General features: G+C 38.6%; 1 protein-coding gene and 1 gene segment (V, D, J or C); one reads left to right on the plus strand and one right to left on the minus strand.

Moving 5' to 3' along the window:
* Positions 1 to 131: 131 nt before the first annotated feature.
* On the minus strand, positions 132 to 16,006 carry LOC117713393 (T-cell receptor gamma chain C region C7.5-like). The segment is given in 6 exon segments: positions 132 to 661; positions 1,212 to 1,256; positions 2,570 to 2,899; positions 6,691 to 6,730; positions 15,560 to 15,858; positions 15,964 to 16,006. Coding segments are annotated over 6 exon segments (927 nt in total).
* Positions 11,955 to 12,306, plus strand: LOC117713879 (cytochrome c oxidase subunit NDUFA4). The gene has a single exon (XM_034510394.2). The coding sequence runs from the start codon at positions 11,995 to 11,997 to the stop codon at positions 12,241 to 12,243; it is 249 nt and encodes an 82-aa protein (XP_034366285.1). The 5' UTR covers positions 11,955 to 11,994; the 3' UTR covers positions 12,244 to 12,306.
* Positions 16,007 to 23,301: the final 7,295 nt, after the last annotated feature.

The following is a 23,301-nucleotide window of genomic DNA, read 5'->3' on the forward strand; positions in this document are numbered from 1 at the left end:
CTCTTGTTACTGTCGCCGAATGCCGTGGTAACTGTCATGTTGTTTCATACCACAGCTTTCAGTGTTACTAAATTAAAGTAAAGAGTGACAAAAGAAGACTTCTAATTTTTGAAAAATTTATTGTCCTTAATGTGAAATACAAGGCACAGAATCAAACAGTCAAGAGGGCTCTTCAGGTTGTCTAGAGTGGAGGCTTTCAGAGAGTCAACTGGCTCAAGAGCAACAAGGGCCATGGGTAAAAGCTGTAGGCTATGTGTACTAGAGCTTTGATGCTTCAGACTTTTGGGCGAGGGGACTGCTGGAGAGGATGGAATAAAGAAGGAAGTGAAATCAGTTATAGAGAAGTTGCTGAACTTGCTTACTAAAGTTTGAAAAATGTTTATGCAATAACAGAATAATATGCACGTGACTCTACGGAAGTCAAAGCCAACAAGAGAAGGCAGCTGGACCCCCCATAAGGCACATTTATGACAGTACAGATGAAAACCAGGTTACTTGCTGTACCACCACTCATTTCCTTGGGACCTCTTCTTATTGCCACAGACAGATGTTCTTCTAAGCAGAAAGAAGCTGATGATGGCCAAGTAGATCACACTCTTGAGGAGCAGAAGGAGGTAGGTGTAGTAGGCAGAGGTGTTTGTGATCTGGAGCTGCAGCATATCTAAAATAGAGTTTTTTTATTAGCTCCATCTGCTTTTTTGATGGTATAGCACATTACCAAGGAGGGAGTAATAGGTATTAATTTCTGATGACTACATTGAGTAACAGCTCTCTTCATTCAAACCTGAAACTCAGCACTCACCATTCCTAAAAGAACCGTGTATAAGGAGATCAAACTTGGAAAGCAGCTTGTCTAAACCCATCAGTTCCCATAACTAGAGAGTAAATGGATGACTTTAAAAACCCAGGCTTATCTTTTATCATGCTTCCTTTGGTGATTAAAATTAAGAGACACATGAGTAAATAAAATTTTTATTAATATAGGTTAGGTTATAGCGCTGTACCCCTCATCAAAGTCACTTACACCAGAGTTGGTAATTCACTATGTTATTGTGATGTCTGTGTAGTGACATACTGGTTGTAAATATCGTTTCTTCTGTAATATTCAGACTTTCAGATATTTTTAAATTAATTCATGGCAGTTCAAATAGTGTTATGCTAAAAAAACATACTGTAATGTGACACAAAGATAAACATATACTAAAACCTACCATTTTCATCTTGCCAGCAAGTTATAGGCTCAGTACTCACAGCAACTAAAATAAATGGCAAAAAGAGTTTGTTAATATGCACATTATTTGACCGTTCTCTATATGTTTGTGAATATGAATATATCTACATATAAATGAATACATATATGGCCTCACATAGACTGAAGTGTATTAAAACACGAGCCCCATAGTTAAATAGATATGTATAATTACAGAAATTAGTATTATTATATGTAACTCAGTATATGTCATTCACGTGTTGTATTTCTGTATACAGATAAGTAGAAATCAACAAGAGTATTTTTTCTTTTTTTACCCTAAAAGATATAATAGACTGTCTAAAATAATCTTCATAGAAGAGCAGCCACATCTTTCCAAACCAAGGACCTGTTCAAAGTTTACTGACCATTAAAGAGACTAGGGATTTCCTAGGAGAAACCCAGAGAGTGAGCAGCCAGCAGCTCACAGGTTTCATATCTGTTCATTTCTTGTAGTTTCAGAAGGTCTCTGGAGCCTTGGGACTATTGCTCATTACCAGCAGTTGTGGCATACAATGAAATACAAGACTGAGAGGCTCTCTGCACACTCAGCCCTCTGCCTGGCTGCACCTGTGTACCTCACTGAGTCAAGGGGATCCCCTGGGATCTTCCATCTGAATTATTCTGAGTAACTAGGAAAGAGTGTGCGTTTTTATTGTACAGCCCTTCCACGTTGGGACGCTGACTAATCCTGAGTGACACCCACACATCCCTATTCAGCCCTACATGTGGTGGCACAGACACAGATTTCCAAAATGCAGAAATGGCAAGAGATGCATGAATTATAGACAGTGACACGCTTGCAAGTCATATCCTCACTTCGTCTTTAACTGTGATATTCTATCACAGTGATACATACACAGCAATAAAATCCAAAAATGTCAAGGCTGCTAGGTTCACTCCTTTTTTGTAACAGGCTTTAATGCTTACATTTGAAAATTTTTTTGACTAAGGCATCAGTTTTCAAGGCATCCATTTTTGGAGGTTAAACTTTGTACACAATAAGAATAAACAACTTTGCTTGCTCGGCAGAACGTTCCTAGTCATAGCATCAAAGGTAGAACCTCAAGTTTATCATTTATCATGTATTTATTGTGAATAATGACACTACAGCTTAGAAAGCTTCAGCAAAATATTTCAACTTTTCTCCCAAAGCCTCTGCCAGCCTAGAACTATGGTAAAATAAATACAAGGTAAAATAATTGCATTGGCCCCATTAAATGTTACATTCATTTTTATTGATACATTGTAGGAAAGGATTGGGTATTTTCAAACACATTTTTTCTAGAAAGCTGTATTTCAAAGGATATATGCAAATACCTTTCTTTATTGAAGGAAAGAAAATCTCTTGATCTGCTCCTCCTTTATTTTTCTCATGTTTGACGATACATCTGTGATCTTTACCCATTGACCTTTCAGGCACAGTAAGCCAGCTAAACTTCATGTATGTGTCATTAGTCTTCAGCGTATCTCCTTCCTGGGAGTCCAGGATAGTATCGCCATTCTTTTCTTTCCAATACACCCTAATAACATCAGGGAAGAACTTTTCAAGGAGACAAAGGTATGTCCCAGCCTTATGGAGATGTGTTTCAGCAGCAGAAGGAAGAAAAATGGTGGGCTTGGGGGAAATGTCTGCATCAAAGGTTTTGTCTGCAAGAGAAAGTGGGAAGTTAATAAAGATACTAATGATAGTAATTAATCATGTAGTTCGGTGCAGAATCAAACTTGTTATGTACCTGTGGATGGCCTGAGTTTCTGATCCTCCTGCATCTGCCTCATAGCAAAGCATAATTCTTGCTGAATGGATGGATGGGAGGGCAAGGAGACCAAGTTGCTTTTATGGTCAATGTACAGAAGAAGCTTTCGTATCATTTCTAACATGCTTCCCAGTCCTTCCCTTGTTACTTTGTTCTCTGGCTATGTCATTTAGTGCAACCCACTGTTCATTTAGCTGATTCTACAGTGAGCTCTGCATTTCTTTTATCTCAGTGAAATGGACATCAATAAGTAGCTTGAATTTTTTCTTTGTAACTGTATATAGTCATTTATGTAAAGGAATTATTCTTCCATGTGTGCGCTGTGGTTTACACACTGTGCCCATTGCTTTATTCACCACATCACCTTTGGTTCTCACACAGTCTTGCTGTTCTCAGGTCCTCATCTGTCTTACTTATTAGGCACTGAGGATAAAGTCTCCCATAGTCTCTAGAAGTAAGTGGAGAAGCCAGAGTTCCACATCTGAGTTCAAAGCCCAGACTTGAGCACAGCACACTTGATCAGAAGAAAAAGGAAGTCTAGTGAGTCTATCACCATCTTGACTATAATAATGAACCCTACACCAATGTCAAATGCTTTAATAACGACCTTCCCTACATTACATATGAATGTTTAATGGAAGTCCAGATCTCTGCAAACATTGCTAGAATGTGTGCACAGTGCTCTCCAGCATTGGCACTTGTAATTGCAATCTCCTGGAAAGTGCTTCGGGAAGCCCCGCTCACAACCCTCTTCTTTCTAAACATTATCACCCTCATGTCCCTATGGCCAGCTTTGCCTTCCCCAATTACCTTGAAAATCTATTCCTTCAGTATCTACCTATGATGATCCACTTTGTTCCTAAACCAAAGATGAAAGAACATCACAGTAATTCAAATCATATCAAAACTACTATCTTAGTCTAGTGTCCCTGATTCTTCAGATTCGAGAGACATGATGGTCTGGAATTCGTACAAGAATAGCACTTTGATCCTGACTTAACTGATTCATAATAAGTTCTGTTAGCTGCTTTATTTTTCATAAAACATACCTTTTATTGTAAGCCAATTCAACCTCAGTACAAGAATGAAACCAAAATGAAAGAAGATGAGAAAACTAATTAAAAGGAATAAAAATACAGAGGTTCTTACTGTCATCAACATGGCTGCTAACAACAGCAACTTATTTTCCTATGACTTGTGCTCAAATAAAACACTGTCATTCTACGGGTAAATGCTTTTTTATTAATCACAAAATTAGAAGGTGTGTATTGCAATTAAATATAGGTCAAATAAGGAGAGAAATAGTGTTCCTTCACCCACCAGCTACAGTCTACTTTGCAATAGTACACCTGGGTTCCCAAATCTACTATCACAAGAAGCCTGCTGCTCTAGGATAGCAAAAGGAGATACGGTTAAGCCTAGAGTGTGTACCAGTGCATAGAACACTTTACTTCTGCAGTTCAAAACAGAGGTTGTGCTCCCAGTCAGCAGTGCAATGCACACGATTAGATCCTTTACTGAAAGTTCTGGTACAATCTGGCTTCGGTTAGCTCACACCAAACTATTCTACAGCTACTGGCTTGACTTTGATGAAAACTGAATGAAGAAATATCACAAGGTTGGTCCTCAAGGACATCTCAGGACACTGTTATTTGACTGACCTCATAGGCTAAGAATCCCAATGTGAATGTGAAATCAAATGTTATGATTTCGTGGTAGTATAGCTGGCCTTGTTTTATGGCTACTTCTTTGCATTTTTCAAAATAAATGTTAGAAATAATATTTACTCAATATCTACTTTCCTTCCAAAGAATACATGCTTTGAAATCTTTTCTTCAATTTCTTTTGCTCTGTGTGTGTGTGTGTGTGTGTGTGTGTGTGTGTGTGTGTGTGTGTGTGTACAGTCTGTGTATTAGGAGCCTGCAAGTCCCTGTGTATGGATTCAGGAACACACATCTCATAGCCCCTGTGGCAGTCAGAGGACAGCCTTGCTCCAGTCCTCAATTACACGTTTCAGACAAGATCTCCTGCTATTTATCATTCCATATTCCAGTGTAGCAGAACTATGACCTTCTAGAGCTTTCCCTGACTCAGCATTTCACCTGACCTTAGGAGCACATGTGGGCACTGCTATGTACAACTTTAGACTGACTGAGGATTCAAACCTGGATCCTCATACTTGTGTAGAAAGTAGTTTTCCCACCAAGTCACCTCCCCAGGTACTTCGCTAATTTTACAATGGAAAAATGATCACATTTGAAAATTGCTGTGCTTCATTATCAAGGTGCTGAATTATGTTTCATTTTACTCTAAACATAAAATTTGGTACTTCTAGCACTGAAGGATCGCCAGTTACTCTACACTCCTTTCTTACGTTTCCCACACCAGAATAAAAATAAGCACAGACTCCTTAGTTATAGACAGGTATCCTGACCTCTTTGGATATCGTGGTCAAACCAGCAACAATTTCAAATATGCTAAGACTGAAGATTATGGCACCTGCCCTCCAGCCTCTCTCCCTGCTTTACTCTGCAGAATATAAAGAAATGTTCCTGTGGGCATATGCTTTGTGCCAGGGTCAAGCATTTGGATTAATTAGCATATAATCCACAACATGTGAAATTATCTTGTGAACATGTAAAAAACTCAACAATATTTTCTTACTATATATATGAATATATAAAATTGGCTCTGTTGATATTAAAGGAGAGAAAACTCAAACAAAGTCACATCATGTCTAAGTATAATGAATTTAGGGATGGAACACACTCTGATGCCTTGAAACTTGGGTCATGTTCACAAAGGTTGAGAAGTCTTATTTTACTTTTTTCAGGATTTTCCAGAAGTTTCTGCATTTATTCCCTTAAACGGTTATCATTTATAGATCAATTCTTAGCCTAAAATGCAATTTAGGGTTAATTGAGGTTTTTGTTTCATAAAGAAATGAAAGCAGTAACCACATATTTAGGTATTGCTACTAATAATTAGACACTGAAAGTGTTCTAATAAAAAGTCAAATTAAAGAAATTGAGTGTAATAATGGTCAAATAAATATGTAAATTCATAAAGAGTCTTTTTTAAGGACACTAGACAGAAGCAGTTTGTGTAATCTACAAATTCTAACTGAGAAATCTCTAGATAATATTTCAAGACTCAGTGTGACATAAATTGTGGCCAGTCACAATCTACTCTATAAAGTGTCAAACAAATAAGACATGGATTTACTCATGTTCTATGATAATTTACTATTAATTATGATCAAAACTAATAATAAGGATTTTACAGTTTGTCTGGAGAATGTAGTGCTAAGTTGTGTTTCAAAATACATACAAGTGCCTTCGTCAAAACTCCATTTTTGAGGACTCACACTTGCAATTCCTCTTATAACAGTATCTTGAAGCAAAATTTTATCCAAATAGTCTATGCCCATGATCCTCAAAATAACTCCCACTTATTCTTTGCATGTGTGAATATTCTAAACACAGAGCTTCAGTGTTTTCTGTAGGGAGAAAAGCAACCATTTACAAAGTAGGTTTTATTGTCATATCCAGTAACATAGCCTGAAAAATGACTCAGGCTAAGAATATTGTAGTCAGATACAGTAGATAATAGTAGACTTCTATTTTTTCTAAAACTGTATATGTACTTTTTGTCACTGGAATAAAGCAGAATAAAGTTACTTACCAGAGGGAATTACTATGAGCTTAGTTCCTTTCGCAAACACCTTGCTCCAGCCTGAGCTATCACAGTGCTCACAGCTTCTACAAAAATCTGAACTGTCTCCAGATATTCGTGTCATAAAAATAGGCTAAAATTTGTCCTGATAAACTCATCTTCTGTGTTCCTTAGAAATCCACTGCATATAAACTGTGTGGTATCTAATACTTTACAAGCTTCTTCACAAAATAAACTCATACACTATTCTCCCTGAAGGTAGTGATAATTGAAAAGCACCAACAGAAAATAGAAAGGATTCAGTTGGAAAATAAGAGAGTTGGGCTAACTGGTCCTCCAACTGGTTTTTTTTTTTTTCCAAGTAACTAGAAAAAATATTCTAAGAATTGCTTTGTTTTTAATTTCCAGGAGTTCAGTTGTGTTGAAACTCTTCAGTGTTTACATCAAAGGAATGTATTTTTTCTTCTCACCAGCACCAATGTTTCTTCTTAACAAGAGGGGAAATATTTCTGAAAAGAGGAAGCTCTATAGTAATTAAAAAATAAAGGCATGCCACTATTAGAAAAGTGTGGCCCAAAATTCTATAATTTCAAAAAGCTGCCATTAGTAGTTGGTATCAAGAACCATTATTTTAACCATGTCGATGAAAAATGTAATCTGTCATGGCTTATTAGAATAAAGAAGGTTAGGTAAAAACCGTATCTGTAAAGTGTTGTAAAATTTTGTAGATTAACTTATTGATTGGCTGATTAAAAATAGCATTTTAACTGACAATTTTCTTACCCTTTGTACTTTACACAGGTATGACATGTTCTCAGTTTCTGGTTTCCACTCTTATCCCTTGTTCCAAGACCAGGAGTAGAATTATTAGAAGTCTTATGATTTGTCTATAGAATTATAAACTAATTTAAAATGCAAAAGAGTAACTGAAGCAAAATAGCTCAGTAGGTAAAGGAACTTATTGCCAAATCTGGTGACTCTAGTTTGGTTTTTGAAACCCACATTGTGGAAAGAGAGTCAGCTCCATTCCTGTCCCTGTTGCTTGCTATGGCATGTGTACATTCACACATATACACATACATACATAGAATAAATGTAAATTTTAATAAGATAAAATGTTTCATTGCATTTTTATTGGATATTGTATTTACATTTCACATTTTATCCTTTTACCCCATTCCCCCCACCACCCAGGAACCTCCTATCCCATCCCCCTCCTCCTGCTTCTATGAGGATGTACCCCCACCTACCCTGCCAACTCCCACCTCCCCACCCTCGAATTCTCCCCTCCCCCACTCGGTGTTCAGCCTTCATGGGACCAAGGATATCTTTTCCCACCTATGCCCGACAAGGCCATCCTCCCCTACATATACAGATGAAGTCATGGGTCCCTCCCTATGTGCTCCCAGGCTGGTGGTTTAGAGCTCTGGTTGGTTGGTATTGTTGCTCTCCTCATAGGGCCACCAACCCTTTCAGCTGGGGAGCTCTGGTTGGTTGGTATTGTTGCTCTCCTCATAGGGCCACCAACCCTTTCAGCTCCTTCAGTCTTCTCTCTAACTTCTCCATTGGGAAACCCTTGATCAGATCAGTGGTTAGCTGTGAGCATCTGCATCTGAATATGTCAGAATTTGGCAGACCCCTAAGGAGACAGCTATATCAGGCTCTTGTCAGCATGCACTTCCTGCCATCCACATCAGTGTCTACCTTTGGTGACTGTACATGGGATGGGTACCCAGGTGAAATGGTCTCCAGATGGCCTCTCCTTCAGTTTCTGTTCCATACTTTGTCTCCATATTTGGTCCCTTGAGTATTTTGTTACTCTTTCTAAGTAGGACTGAGGCATCCACATTTGGTCATCCTTCTTCATGAGCTTCATGTGGTCTGTTAGTTGAATCTTGGCTATTTTATTTTAAAAATAGTGGCATATGTATCTTGGCAGTAACCAACAGCTCTCTTATTGGACTTAAGATCTCTCAACAAGAAGCATACCATGCCTGGTATGGAAACCTACATAACTACTTTAGGGCTAGTGGGGTCATGGTTGTTTGAACAGAGTCTTCAACTACTATTGTATTACACAGCATAATTCCTAACAACAATCTATAAACATTTGTCCTTATACCTACAGATAAGTGTAGTCTTCACTTCTTTTTGCAACACCTGAAAAAATTACAGAAAACCACAACCAATCAAAACGTACAATTGTGGAACACAATTCCAAACATTACATCTATAAAACACCCCCACACTTGCAGCTCAAGGAACATTATGAAAGAGAGAGCAAAAAGATTCTAAGAGCCAAACGGTCAGTGCATTTACTGTGATAATATTTCTCCTAGTAACACCAGAAGATAAATTCATAAAGTGTTACCAACATGACTGCCCGCATGTGAGCTGAACAAGAATCAACATAATGAACAGACCAAACTGAAAAGGGAAAAACCCACAAGGTCTCAACCCTACACAAAGAATTATAGAAAACTGTGTAAATCTGGGAGTGAGAGAGGTGGTCCTTCCCATGGAAAAACATCAATTGACTGTATCATTCCAAACAATCATTCTGAGAAGATATATACAATTAATATTGTATAGACTGAACAGGTCATATTTATAAATATGTATGTACATACAATACATATATGAATATAATAACAATTAATGATAAAAGAGACCATAAATTTGAAGAGGAACAGAGAGAGAGTTGGAAGGAAAGAAAGAGAAGGGAGAAATTTAATTAAAATACAATCTCAAATGTAAACAAAAAGAAAACAAAAATATAAGAATTATATTAAAACACAGTATCAAGTTTATTAATTGTTCACTAAAATCTGACTTCATAAAAAACACAATTATAGAGAAAATCTACAGTTATCAGAAAGCCAGTATCTTATAAGTTCATATTTACACTAGCTACAATTTTAGTCTGAGCTCCCAGAGTAATTTGTCTTTTTCTTTCTTAGATGAGACTGCTAGAATGTGTATAAGTAAGAATATTATAAAGTCTGTGAGGATTCATGAAGATTAAATAACAAAAGTTGAATATTAGAAACACACACTCTCCAGTCCAATCAAAAATGTTCAATGAAATGCAGACATTTCTAAAATGATAAAGTCTAAATGGCCAATAAATAATTGAAAATATGCTCAAAATCTTCAGCCACCAGAGAAGCAGAAATGAAAATTGCATCCTCTGATAGTGAGGATGGTTTCTATCAACAGAATCAACAAATACAAAAATGATTGTAGGGGTGATTGTAAGAAGGCATTATGGAACAGTATAACCACTTTGAAAGTCAGCATAAGAGTTCCTCAAAAAAATAAAGAACAATGTCAATATTATCAAACCATTCCATTTCTGTATTAATAATCCCAAAGAATAAAAATCAGCGTACTATGGAGATATCGGCACATTTTCATTGCAAGACTAGTCAAAATCATGAATTTATGGGATCAACAAGATGAATTGATAAAGAAAAATTGGTGTTTATACATATCAGCCAAAAAATTCCATGTTATATGATTTATAAGAAAGAGACGGGATTGGAGATAATCATTTTAGGTGAAATAAGTCATTTTCACAAAGACTAATCTAGCCTGTTTCTTTTTCTTCATTGGAAGAAGTGACATGGAAAAGATGGCCTGAAACTAAATCTGAGAATAGTAAAAATGGAGAAAAGAAATTGAGGTTAGGGGAGGAGTAGGAAGAAAGAATAACAGAAACCAGGGGCAATGGCTCAAGCTGATAATCCTATCAGATAGAAAGTAGAGGCAGGAACATCAGGAGTTCAAAGACATCCTCAGCCTTGTAAGTGTGACAATGAGATCCCTTTGAACAATTAATATACAATGAAGACAGCACAGCATTTCAGAATTAAAGTAAAATCATTGACTATATGTCAACTATTAGCCAACAATTATCCATTAAAAACATTTAGAAAAATCTAATTTCCATAAAAGATACATTCAAAATTAAATTGAAAGTGACAATGCTTTCAGTATACTAGAAAGAATATATTGAAGCATATTTCATTCCCTAAGTTGAAGAATAGGAGAACCACCATGTAATGTATATTTAAGAAATTCAGTGTGGGATATTATAATTTATAGTATTTTCAAATGAGTGTTTCTAAGAGAAAATCCAAGCAGGATTTACTGGAGGTTCTATGGAAAACGTGGCATAGCTATCCCAGAGTATAAATACCTTGGAGGTGTTAGAAGGAGTCAGAGTCAGTAGGAGGCATTGCTGCCAACAGTGAGGATTAATAAGTAGCTAGTGTGAATGCTGAGAGGCTCAGCAGAGTTTGAAGAAGGTCATTATGTAAAAGTCAGACAATTTCCTCAGAACATTGAAATTGATGGGCAAGAAGCATTCAGTCTTAAAGCAGAGCATCAGATGGAGTGCTTCCATTCTTGGTGATATGGCTTTGGTTTTGAATACATTTAGCTTTCAGGGATCAAGTGTCCTCATCCAAAGTGATGAGATCCGCGTTGCAGGATTTAATGAGGTTTAAATAAAATAATGTTTCGAGAATAGACACTCCAATATAGTAATTGTCCAGAAATGGTTTCTCATACCAATGATGTGAAACTTGAGGCACAGATCATTTTAATATTTTTACATTTATTTATTTAGTGTGATTTAGTGTGTGTGTGTTTGTGTGTGTGTGTGTGTGTGTGTGTGTTTTGCTAGTCAGTCTGTGGATCCTAAGTATTAAATTCAGATTATTAGGCTTGGCAGCAAGATCCTTTATCTCCTGAGTCATGTTGCCAGTCTGATTTACATTTTAATAAGCAGAAAAACATCTCAGACTTGCTGTATCAGTAGTTTTTCTTCTCACCTTGTTTTATTACACACACACACACACACACACACACACACACACACACACACACATTCCTCATTCATCTAGGCCTAGTTGAGCATCAATAGGAGGAGAGGACCTTGGTCCTGTGAAGGTTAGAAGCCCCAGTGTAGGGAAATGCCATGGTGGGGAGACGGGAGTAGATGGGTGGATGGAGGAACAACCTCACAGAAGCAGGGGGAGGTCCAATGGGATAGGGGGGTTTCCAGGGGTGGAAACCAGGAAAGATAATAACATTTAAAATGTTAATAAAAATATCTAATTTTTTAAAAAGGAAAAAGAAAAGGATGACAGGTGAAGATAACTTAAATCCTAATTCAAAGCAAGGACTGAATAAATAAATATGTAAATGAGGAAATGAAGCATCATAAAACTCAAGTTTTAATGTGGCTTTGAAAAGCTTTATGTTGCTTATCTTCTGTCTCTGTGTAGGTAGGCCTGTGCCTCAAACATGCTCCGCCAGATCCTCGGGCAAGCCAAGAAGCATCCCAGCTTGATTCCTCTCTTCGTGTTTATTGGAGCAGGGGGCACCGGAGCAGCGCTGTATGTGCTGCGTTTGGCATTGTTCAATCCAGATGTCAGCTGGGACAGGAAGAATAACCCTGAGCCTTGGAACAAACTGGGTCCCAATGATCAATATAAGTTCTACTCAGTGAATGTGGACTACAGCAAACTGAAGAAAGAAGGCCCAGACTTCTAAACTGTGAAGTTCACTGTAAAGCTGCTGATAATGAAGGTCTTTCAGAAGCCATCCGCACAATTTTCCACTTAAGCAGGGAATAAGTCTCTGAATGCATGAAATCATGTTGATTTTTTTTTTTTTTTGGAGTTTATTACACTGATGAATAAATCTCTGAAATGAAAAAAAAAAGAAAAGCTTTATGTTACTTTATCAAGTTTGAAAGTGACAATTTTTATAGTTGAGAATATTCAGACAAATTTGTTTTTTGATTAAAACAATACCATACTTCAAGGTTTCGTTGCCTTCTTAAAACACAATAGTAACTTTCTTTTTTATTACATTGGGTCATTTTCTGGAAATTATCAATTTTAATACAGTTTGTATTTGAGTAATTTTCAGAGATTCCCAATAAGAAAAGAAAGGAGTATAACACTGTTGTAAGAAAGCTAAACATAATATCTGCCACGTTCAAGAGATAAATACTTTTCAATAACATTCACATTCTTAGAGTCTATCTTTGCAACCCCACTTACTATGTCACTTATGTAATAGCAGACGTGTTCCTGTGCAGGAGGTCATGGGTATGTTCTTGGTTCTTCCCTTCCTATACACACCCAAGGGCACTGTTCAGAAGAGGACAGGGCATAACTCTTGCAGCTGGTGCTTCCCCTTTGTGATTTTTACCACTGTTCTTTTTGCATTTTTACTATCTAGTGAGTGAAGACTTTGTTCATACTGAACATGTAACATGCCACTTCAAGTGTTACAGAAACGTCTTGATATGTACAATTCTCACAAACATGCATGCCAGATAGAGCCCATGGATCTTTTTGGCAAATATGAAATATTTGTCTATACTGAATAAGAATGCGTGATATATATTTCTTTGGAAATCTATACTCAGCTCAGCTATAAAATTTTCTTTCTCCGTGTTCTAGGATGGCCAGTCTGGATTCTAGGCTCTTAGTAGTGAACAGGAAGTAAATTCATAGGTTTATGCCTGGTGGGTATCAGAGGATCTGCATCTGAAATGAACATTTACAATACTGAGTACTGCCTTGTGCAAGTCACATGGATTGCCACAGCAAACAAAAAAATAGAGGGCTGACTGATACATTAGCTATAAAAGCAATGTTACCAATCCATGGTAGTGTGACTCAAGCAAGCATTAGAGTGGCCACACATAATGAATAATGTGTGTTTTACAAAATAAGAAGAGGCTTGAGATTTATACCATGAAGAAACAATAAAGGATTGAAAATGTATATGCTTGTCTTGATTTTAATATTATACACTGTAGGCATTAAAAATATATTGTATGATAATTTTTGGGTTGCATATATCAGTTAAAGAATAAATTTAAGTGAAAAATATTGTTGAGACAAAATTTTTGTAAACTCTAAAGTTTATTAAGATCAGGGATTAATGTGCATGGTGTTTCATATGTTTCTTCTAAAAATCATTTTAGCACTTCCTTAATTTTTAGTGACAGTTCTGCTTGTTGTCTGTAAAAACAGAAATTCATGCGATAATTTACTTAGAATGGTGGGTGTATGCCATATGAATTGTCACTCTTCAGGGATTTAAGTGGTCTGCTGCTTATTATAAACAAGAAGAACGTGGGTAGACGCAGGAAATACCTTAGAAGAGAATCCACAAGAACTAGATTTTGATGAACTTGAGTGTCCACATAACTATGTTACTTGATTTCCTCCCCCACCCCCAACTGTACAGTTGTAACGCAACATACATGGTAAGAAGAAATTCTGTCTTTACCATCTGAATCAGGCTTATGTGGTTATCGTTGTCATGGCTACTTGTTACTAGACAATGTAGACATAAGGAAGCCAGGGTTAGAGGAGACTTGCAGTTGCCTCATTGGACCTGCAGAGCTTTGACTCATGATTCTGTCCTAAGTGCCATCACAGTTGCGAGCATGTCAGACTTTGGTCTAGCTGTGGCTGACTTTCTAACAGATGAAACCACAGTTCTCAGGGTCGTGTCATTTTACAAATCCCACATTATAGGAAAGTTCAGAGAAGTTGGGTCAGGGCTGTAGAGATGCCTCAGTGGTTAGATGTCCTTACTGATCATGCAGGAAAAGCCACAGGCCTCACATGCACATATGGACGCGTGCGCGTGCACACACACACACACACACACACACACACACACGCACACGCACACGCACACACACACACACACAGAAACATACACACATGGTGAACAAACATACAGAGACATACACATGTAAGTAAAAATGAAATAAATATTTTAAAAAGCAGAGTCAAATCTCCTTGTTTTTTTTTTTTTTTTTTCACTAGAGGAGACAAAACATGTATGAGCTAAAAAAAAAAAAAGTAAAACCAACTTTCCCTCTTCACAACACATCTGCATCTTTGTCATAGAGGGCATGGGAATCAAGGGTTTGAGAAGAAATATTTGGACACTGGCATCGGACTGGAACTGGAACCAGTTGATTTGACTGCTGCTGAGACTTCTGCAGAGAAGCATCTGCCTAGAGCACAGTTGCACAGGTTTGGATGCTGCTGTTCACATTCTCTGTATGACGTTGGTTCACAGGTGTTGGACACAAACAGTCTACATCTCTGTAACAACCCCATGGCCCCAGGTACGAGAAGTCTATGGCTTCATAGTGTAGAATAGGAAATGCAGGCCTTGTATCAAGGGTCCTTCTAGAGCTGACAAAGACTGATAAATATAAAATATACTCATGAAGAAGCTATTCTCTCTTCCCCTCACACTCTACTTATGACACAGAAGCTCTCCCAGGTGTTGAGACTTCAGAACCAAGAGAAAGTTGCAGGACTGAAGATGGATTGGTAGCCATGGGAGACTAGCATGGGAATGAGAATGGAGGAGTTCATCTGTTGTCTATTCCCATCTCCCTTTCAGCTGTGCGACAGAGTCATACTTGGGTTACATCAGCCAGCCACATTAGGAGTCTAATGGCGTAGGAAAGCCAAGCATATTTGTCTCAGTGTCCCTTTGAATTAAATGCAGTCTTGCAAAAAGAGGTTTATCTTAGGAGTGACCATAAGAAAAGCAGGGAAAGTGGGTGGAGGGGGATGGAAACAGGGCTGTAGCTACTTCTCTGGGTCACTGGCTTAGGACAAGTCATTTGCCTTTTCTGGGTTCCAGCTTCCTCGTTTGTATTGACATCTCTGAGCAAACTGAGTCCTCAGGACCCACCCAGTCCCAACACCTGTGGACCTATGAATGAGACCACTGAGGGCTCTCAGTGGTTTCAGAACTGAGAGCACCCAAGGAGATAGGATGGTTTTCTTAAAGGTTCCTCCAGATACTGAGACACTGTGAGATCCCAGCAGGCACAGTAGTACGTGGCTTCATCTGATGCGACAACATTGTTAATTATCAGGTAAAAGGTACCGTCATCCTTCTCATCGATTTCCAAGCGGGAGTGGGGTTTGTCTTTGTAAGTTTTGGCTGAGCCATAGAAGATTCGCTTTAGGGGCTCCCCTTCTTTCAGTTTGTACCAGTGCACAATGGTGTTCTGAAGGGGGACCCCAGAGAGCTTGCAACTTATGTGCACCGTCTTGTTTGGTCTTTGGGTAAAGGACAGCTGATCCTGAGATATCCAGGAGTCTCCATCTGAAAAGCAAGGAAGAGAAATCGGAGATTTTCAAATCATTTTTATTTCCAGTTGGCTCAGTACACAAAAATAACAAAAGGGAAAAAGAAGGGAAATTAACTTACAAATACAAGCCAAAGACAGAAGAAAAACCCAGGGGCTTGGCATTTCCAGTGGCTGCTAGAATGAGCACCAGAGACAGTGAACGGGACATGAGCTACAGTGGATTAATATGCAGCCCAAGCTCTGTGGTGAAGGGCCAGGGGAGGCGGGCAAGACTTATTTCTGAGCTGTTAATAGTCCTGCTCAGTTAGCTGTGCCTCTGGGTCATTTTATCATGTTTCTGGTGCAAAGGAACTACAAGGTACCAGAAAATGACATTCATCAAGGCAACTGTTACAGCACCAGATACCTTTCCCACTGGGAGCTGTTCCCCCAACCCCCTACCCCGTTTCCCTTAAGAATCATTTCAGTGAGACCTCTCCTTGACATCTTTTTCACTCCATATTTTAAAACCATTTCCATTTTTTTTGGGGGGGGAATATTGTGGGTAACTATGAATGGTCTCGTGGACATGGAAGAAAAGCACCACTTCTCTTTATAGTAGTGAGCGAGGTTCTCCACTGTCTTATGTGTATGTAGAATTGATACTCTAGTAGTCTGTTTTGACTTGATTACTTTATAATAGCAAGAGGTGTAATGAAATATGTTATAATCTTCTGTTGTGAATAAAATCCTATTGAGAAAAAAAAGAACATCATTTCTTTGAGCCATTCGTAATTAACCTTTAAGAATTAAAGTTTTGCTTTAATGTTATTGGGAGAACAAGACATGATTTCCTGAGTTTTGGAATGTTTTCACGTGAGCTGAGATAGCTCACTGAAGTGATGGTGTTACAATGTGAAAAACTGAGATTAGTTGATTGCAACATTGCAAACTATCAAAGGAGATTCAGGAAGTCCTTAGCATCCTGAGTACTTAGTGTTACTATGGCTTTGAGCTGAGAATTTCTGCTTACCCTCCTCAATGAGTGATCCTGAATGAAATGGAATCCAAGTCTATTTCTTTAAAAAGGCTTTGTGCCTTCCATCTTTCTTGAGTACTGTACTTACGCGCCCTTCCAAGGAAGTTTGTCATAGGTAGGGAAGCAGAGACCATCAGGAACACTGGTGAGAGATGTCCAAGGGATGGGGAGAGAAAAGGTTATGAGCTTTTGGTGAAGGAGTCACTGCCCTGAATGTCTGGACTTCTGATGAGCTCAAGCTCAGAGCACAGATACAGCATAAGAATGCTCAGTAATCTTGGTCATAGATCTCTGGGGAGAGGGAAAAGGGAGGTAATTGTGTCCTCAGGTGGGATCAGCTTGGATGGCTTGCTTCTGATGAGTAATAGTGGTCTAGTTTTAGTGAGAGGTATAAAGGGGAGGCGTGGGTGTCTGCAGGTGAGCCTCCTGAAGAGGGTTTTTGTTTGTTAACAGTGCAGCATTTTGATAGCGTGTATCCCAGCATGCACAGTAGTATGTCCCTGTGTCCTCTTCTGTCACTTGGTGTATTCTGAGGACTGAAGATAAATCATGCTGCCCTTTACTTGCTTCATACCTTTCTTCACTAAACCCTTTCTCATAGACAATATTTTCTTTTGAAGAAATACATAACATTCTTTGGAGAGGCTGTTCTGGCTTCTGTTGGTACCAGTGTATATATTTATCACTCTTCAGAACATTTGTTTTTATTTGGCATTTGAGAAGTGCTGTATTTCCTTTTCTCTTGATTACATATGGCACCAGAGACGATGTAAGAATGCTTCCTCCTGAATCTGAAAGATGACAAAAGCTAAAACTTTGGAAAACTTTCAAAATTGTGAATTTTTAATTTTCTTAAACAATACACATTTGGTGTCCAATTTAAATCGCTCTCTGGGTTTTGTGGGTTCCCTCCTCCCTACATGTTCATTGAGGGATTCAGCATCATAGTATAACTTGTTGTCTCAAATTGAACAGCTGTGTGATCATCCTCCCTGTGAATGTGGTATGACCTAACTGTCCCTTTTTTCTGAATCCTCTATTCCTTTGAGTGAAGGACATGTACTCACAAATCCTGAGGGAGGCCAGTGTGAAGATTTGCAGTAGAAGCCACATTTTACAGCCTTTGTCCAGAAGAGGCACTGGATACTGAATTTACACAGGAACAAAATAGAGGCTAGTACAGGAAGAGGAAGTGAGATTCTGCAGACTGAACATCAGGGCATGGTGTTTCACCATGACTTCCTGTGGAAATTGGTTTACCTGACTCAGTTATCAACAAATGCTTTCATTGTCCCTATGAAAGATGTTTATGAACTGTGAATTTAGATAAGCAGTTTTTTTTTTCCTGTTAGCATGCCTCTATTGTATGTATCAATGAAGTGTGGAACTACTTCACATGCAGAGTGTTCACTGTGCTCTTCTCAAGCCCTGTGAATTGTGATTTCAGCTTCAGGTTGACATCTTTTAAGTTGCGTTCATGAGAGAGAATTTTTTGTTCCTTTCTGGTAAGGAATGATTGTCTTGTTGAAAGATTAACATTCTTTATTGAGTTACTCCTAAAAATACAAACAGACTTAATGATGCATGAGAGGGAGACATACAGACAAGAGAGAAAAGGAGAAAGAAAGAAAAAGCAAGCAAGCAAGCAAGCAAGCAAGCAAGCAAGAAACAGAGAGAGAGGAAAGAGTCATAAACAGAGAAAAGAGGAGTGAGATGGAGAAGAGATGGGAGGAGAAGAAAAGAGGGGAGGGAAAGAGAGGGGAGGGAGGGGAGGAGAAAAGAGAGGAGGAGAGGAGAGGAGAGGAGAGGAGAGGAGAGGAGAGGAGAGGAGAGGAGAGGAGAGGAGAGGAGAGGAGAGGAGAAGAGAACTAAAAATATTTTTTCCAGCATGCATCATGAGAGTTCTTGATTGCTCATTATTTTGTTTTGTTTTTTGTTGTTGTTGTTTTGTTTTTCGAGACAGGGTTTCTCTGTGTAGCCCTGGTTGTCCTGGAACTCACTCTGTAGACCAGGCTGGCCTTGAAATCAGAAATCTGCCTGCCTCTGCCTCCCAAGTGCTGGGATTAAAGGCGTGCACCACCACTGCCCGGCTTTTTTTGGATTTTTTAAAAGAAAAAAAAAAAAAAAATATATATATATATATATATATATATATATATATATATATATATATATAATTGTCTCTGTCTTCAGACACACCAGAAGAGGACATCAGATCCCATTACAGATGGTTGTGAGGCACCATGTGGTTTCTGGATTTGAACTCAGGACCTCTGGAAGAGCACTCAGTGCTCTTAACCACTGAGCCATCTTTCCAGCCCCCTCATTATTACTCTGGTATATTATCTGGGGTTTTTTTTTTTGAGCACTGGTTTGGTGCATGAGGAGGACTTGCTTAGTTATGATCAACATTGTCTTCTAGGTAATCTAGACAAAGGAAGTGCTTTTCTTATTCTAATTTTGAATGCTACCATTAAATGCGCACATTGGAGTGGCTTTATCGGGCTTATTCCTCGTTATTATAAATGAGTACATGTTTGAAAAGGAAAAGATAAGACACTCATCTTTGCACCATAAGCATAGTAATGTGATCAGATTCATATACATGAGCCCAGAGGCCAGACCTGGATGGAGAGGTCATCATGTAAGATTGCCTAATCCCAATCCACCTCGGGAAAATATCAAACCTGAATGAGGGACATGAGATGTCTGTAACACAATTTCTCTCTCTCTCTCTCTCTGGAAATGTTACAAATCTGCCTTGTCAGGGAGTGCAGTCATTGGTCCACAGCCTGCTTGGGGTGTGAGGAGGAGGTCACAATGGAAATAATGTTGCTTCCACCCCAGTCCAATGGGTTTCTGCTGTTTCCCATTAGCACTACGAAGCTATTGACAAGAAGACAAGCATTTTGTGCCTAATCTTCCAGTGGATTAACTGTAAATAAAAACCTCAAGTTAGTGAAGGAAACTTGTTTTCTAGGAAATAAGGTAGCTCTTGAAAATTTTCACTGACTCCAATAAATCTTATAAAGAGCAAAAAGAATACATATATATGGGTAGCACACTACATTGTACACGCATTGGCTAGAAACTTTCTGTGCATTTGGGTACAGGGAAAACAAGTAGCAATTCATTATTTCTATCAAGGAGTCAAAGAAGATGCCAGATCAGCTGCTATGTGCAAATGGGGTCAGCTTCTAGTTGTCCTGAGCTGTGGGCTGGTTCCTTCCTTGAACAGCCTGGAACCTAGACTTCCGTGACTCAGATCTTAAGTATCCCAGAGGTCCGTGAGAAATAAGATTCAGACTCAGTAACACTAGACTAAGACTTTTTTTTTTTTTCGAAAGAGGTTCTGGAAATCACATGCTGCTGATGACAAGGTCTCTGAATAGGAATCAAAATAGTAACAATGACATTTTCTGATATGCAATATCACCAATGTGATCATTTCCAGTTGGTGAACATTCATCAAATGCAAAGCCTATGTACTTGTAAAACTATTGTCTGTCATTTAAGATGGTCCTTGCCATAGTTTCATCAAGTTAGTTTTATGATATTATCTATTTGAAGTTAAGAGAGTAGGTCAAAGATGGGTGAGGTAATTTACCCAAAGTGAAACAACTAATATGGAAAGGTTGGAAGTATAACAAAGGGCCATTAAGAAAACGGTGGCACACAGAGAAACAAATTAAAATAACCGTAAGTGTCATTCATCAGCAATCACTGGGAGCAATAACACATCTATCTTATTTATTTACTTATGACAGGCTTGATACATTCCAAGTATTGGGATTATAGGTACAGAAAGCATCATGCCTGGTTTATGTAATACTATGGAGGAAATTCAGGGCTTTGCACTGGACAAGCACTCTACCAACTGAGATACCGGACTTAGCTGCAACAAATGTATGTTTTTGAAGTGCCAACTAATAACTGCCTTAGGCTATATGAGCATCAGTTACAACTACTCACCTTGGCTGCTCACTGCAACTTCATCTTTAGGTAGCATGTAGGTAACTGGAAGCTATGTCTGCTTTATTTGCACAACAGGTTTATGGGCCAGGCAAAAGCTAGGGAACTGCCAAGGTCACAAGGTTGAGACTTGCACAAAATTTTGGCTTCTTTGTCTTTTATCTGTGGCAATATGCACTTGGAGTGGGTGTTTTAAACTATTAGGGATTTTATAATGAGGTTAGAATTTAAAGGGAGGCAGAAAGAAGGGGCTACAGGAGAGATAGGATGAGTGTGCATTTCCACATGTGAGCAGCCTGCACGCACACACACACACATGAGCATTGACTAATACAAGCCATTTTCCCCTGTTTTCCTTCCTTTGGCCTCTAAGGCCCCATTCATCCTCTACTACAAAGTACTGAGTGTTTTTCATTTTGTCAACAATTTTTAAAGACTGTTTAACAATCACAGATAAGGTACCTCTTTCTCTCTTCTGCATCATTTCAGCATCTATCAAGTTTCCATTCTGGGAGTCTATCTGAAAGTTCAGGCTGTGGCACTTTCCACTGTTCTTTTAAGAATTGAGTGAACTCATCTACATCAAGCACTTAGCTCAAAGAGTATATGAAGCTTAATTCAAGTCCTTTGTCCATTTCTTTCTAGACAGGTTCTTATCCTTAGACTGTTTTTCCACAGTCTTCTTACAATTATGTTTATGCACACATTAGGTGAGAAGCAATGTCCACTGAGATTTGGGCCCTTTGCTTGTTCTCACTGTAGAACACCATGTTCAGAAACCATTATGTACAGGGTGTGGCACCAGCGTGTTAAGTGTCCCTGGGAAGTTGCTTAGAGCATCTAAGTGATCTCTCATTCAACTGTCAGTGACATCTCTATTTAATCATTCGACCTGACCCTTAGAGGGAAGAAATAGGTCGGAGCACTGTAGATATTTCAGAGACTATAGGCGAACTGTATTGAATGACTGGGAGATGCGATATTGTTAACTTCATTGGTACAAAAATATTCTACAGGAAGAATTTTTCCTCACTAATGTTTAAGAAGGTGGACCCTAAAGTTTTATGTTTTTACATTTAATGTCTTGTCCCAGCATCCATCTTTTAAATGGCCCCAATCATCCAAATAGAAATGAGAAAATAAACATGTAAAGTAATTGTCAATAATTTTATTTTTTGCTTTTCCAATTTATGAGTGATGGTTGTTTTTTTTTTCTGTTGCTGAAAGGAGCAGGTGTTACTTTTCTTTTCTAGTAATTGAAGTTTTATGTAGGATTTTTATTTTTTGTTTTTTACAGAATTCTACAGTACTGAGTTAAAGTACTTTCCAAGAGCAGACAGTGCTTTGTCCCAGATTTGTCCTGAGTGTCACTGAGCTGCATCCCACATGCAGTATTTTCTTCTGTTGTCATAGCAGGAAGGAAGAGAATTGTCTCTTAGAGCTATTTTTTTCCAGAAAGATCTTAGGATACTGATAATAGGCATCAAAATTTTACATTTGCCAGACTTTCCAACCTCTAAAAGCCCCTGATGGTCATGAGTAAATTTAGTCCATTATCTTTGAAATAGTTACACCTCTCTTTTGACACAGCTCTATCTTGCCTTCCTTATAAACTCAGTTATGGGAAACTTCTGTATAGCTAAAAAAAAGAACCCAATCATGTAGTGAGCCTGCCATCCTATGCTGAACTCATCCCAGACATTCTCATTCAGTGGGAAACAGTGCCAACCAGCCTTTGATGGCAATATAGTCCCTGAGGCTTCACTTGGATAGGAGAATCCACGTCCCTTGCATGGGAAACTCTGAACGTGTTGTAAGGAGTGATACAGGTGGTTCGAGGCTCAGGGGGTGTCCCTAGCTGAACAGCAGGTGGCTACCCATACTGAGAAGGATGTGGGTTGGAACATGGGCTCTGGGGATGGTTCTTGTGTAGGCTATTCTGGAAGCTCAAATGCTGTGCTTTAGCCGTAGGAACAGTAGTAGATAGCTTCATCTTCTTCCTCCAGGGAATATATTGTCAATGTCGATGTAGAAGCACTAGAATTTTTACTTGCTTCCATTTTCTTGTACTTCTTATTTAAGGAAATATGGGTAGGGGTTGCGAGGACATATAATAGGAACTCTAAACCTTGGTTTGGTTTCTGCCGGTACCAGTGTATGGTTACACTTTTAAAGCTTTCGATGAAAGCCTTACAGGATATTTGGGCAATCTCATCTCTTGCTCTGGATATTGATATTTCAGGTTGCTCCAACTTCCCACGTCCAACTGCAAGCAAAAGAGAAAACTACCCGTGAATTACTGGCAGGGCAAGAAACACCAGTGTGGACTGACTTCATTCTCTGCTGCACAGAGACCTGACAGTGGCAACTCACCTGTCAAGAGACAGGAGAAAATAACTGCTTTCAGGAGTGGATTCCCATCTGCCAGACCGGTTCCGCAGGGGAGATGTAAAGGAAGCAGAGCTTG

The sequence above is a fragment of the Arvicanthis niloticus genome, chromosome 8 (genome assembly GCF_011762505.2).
Source record: "Arvicanthis niloticus isolate mArvNil1 chromosome 8, mArvNil1.pat.X, whole genome shotgun sequence".
NCBI lineage: Eukaryota > Metazoa > Chordata > Mammalia > Rodentia > Muridae > Arvicanthis > Arvicanthis niloticus.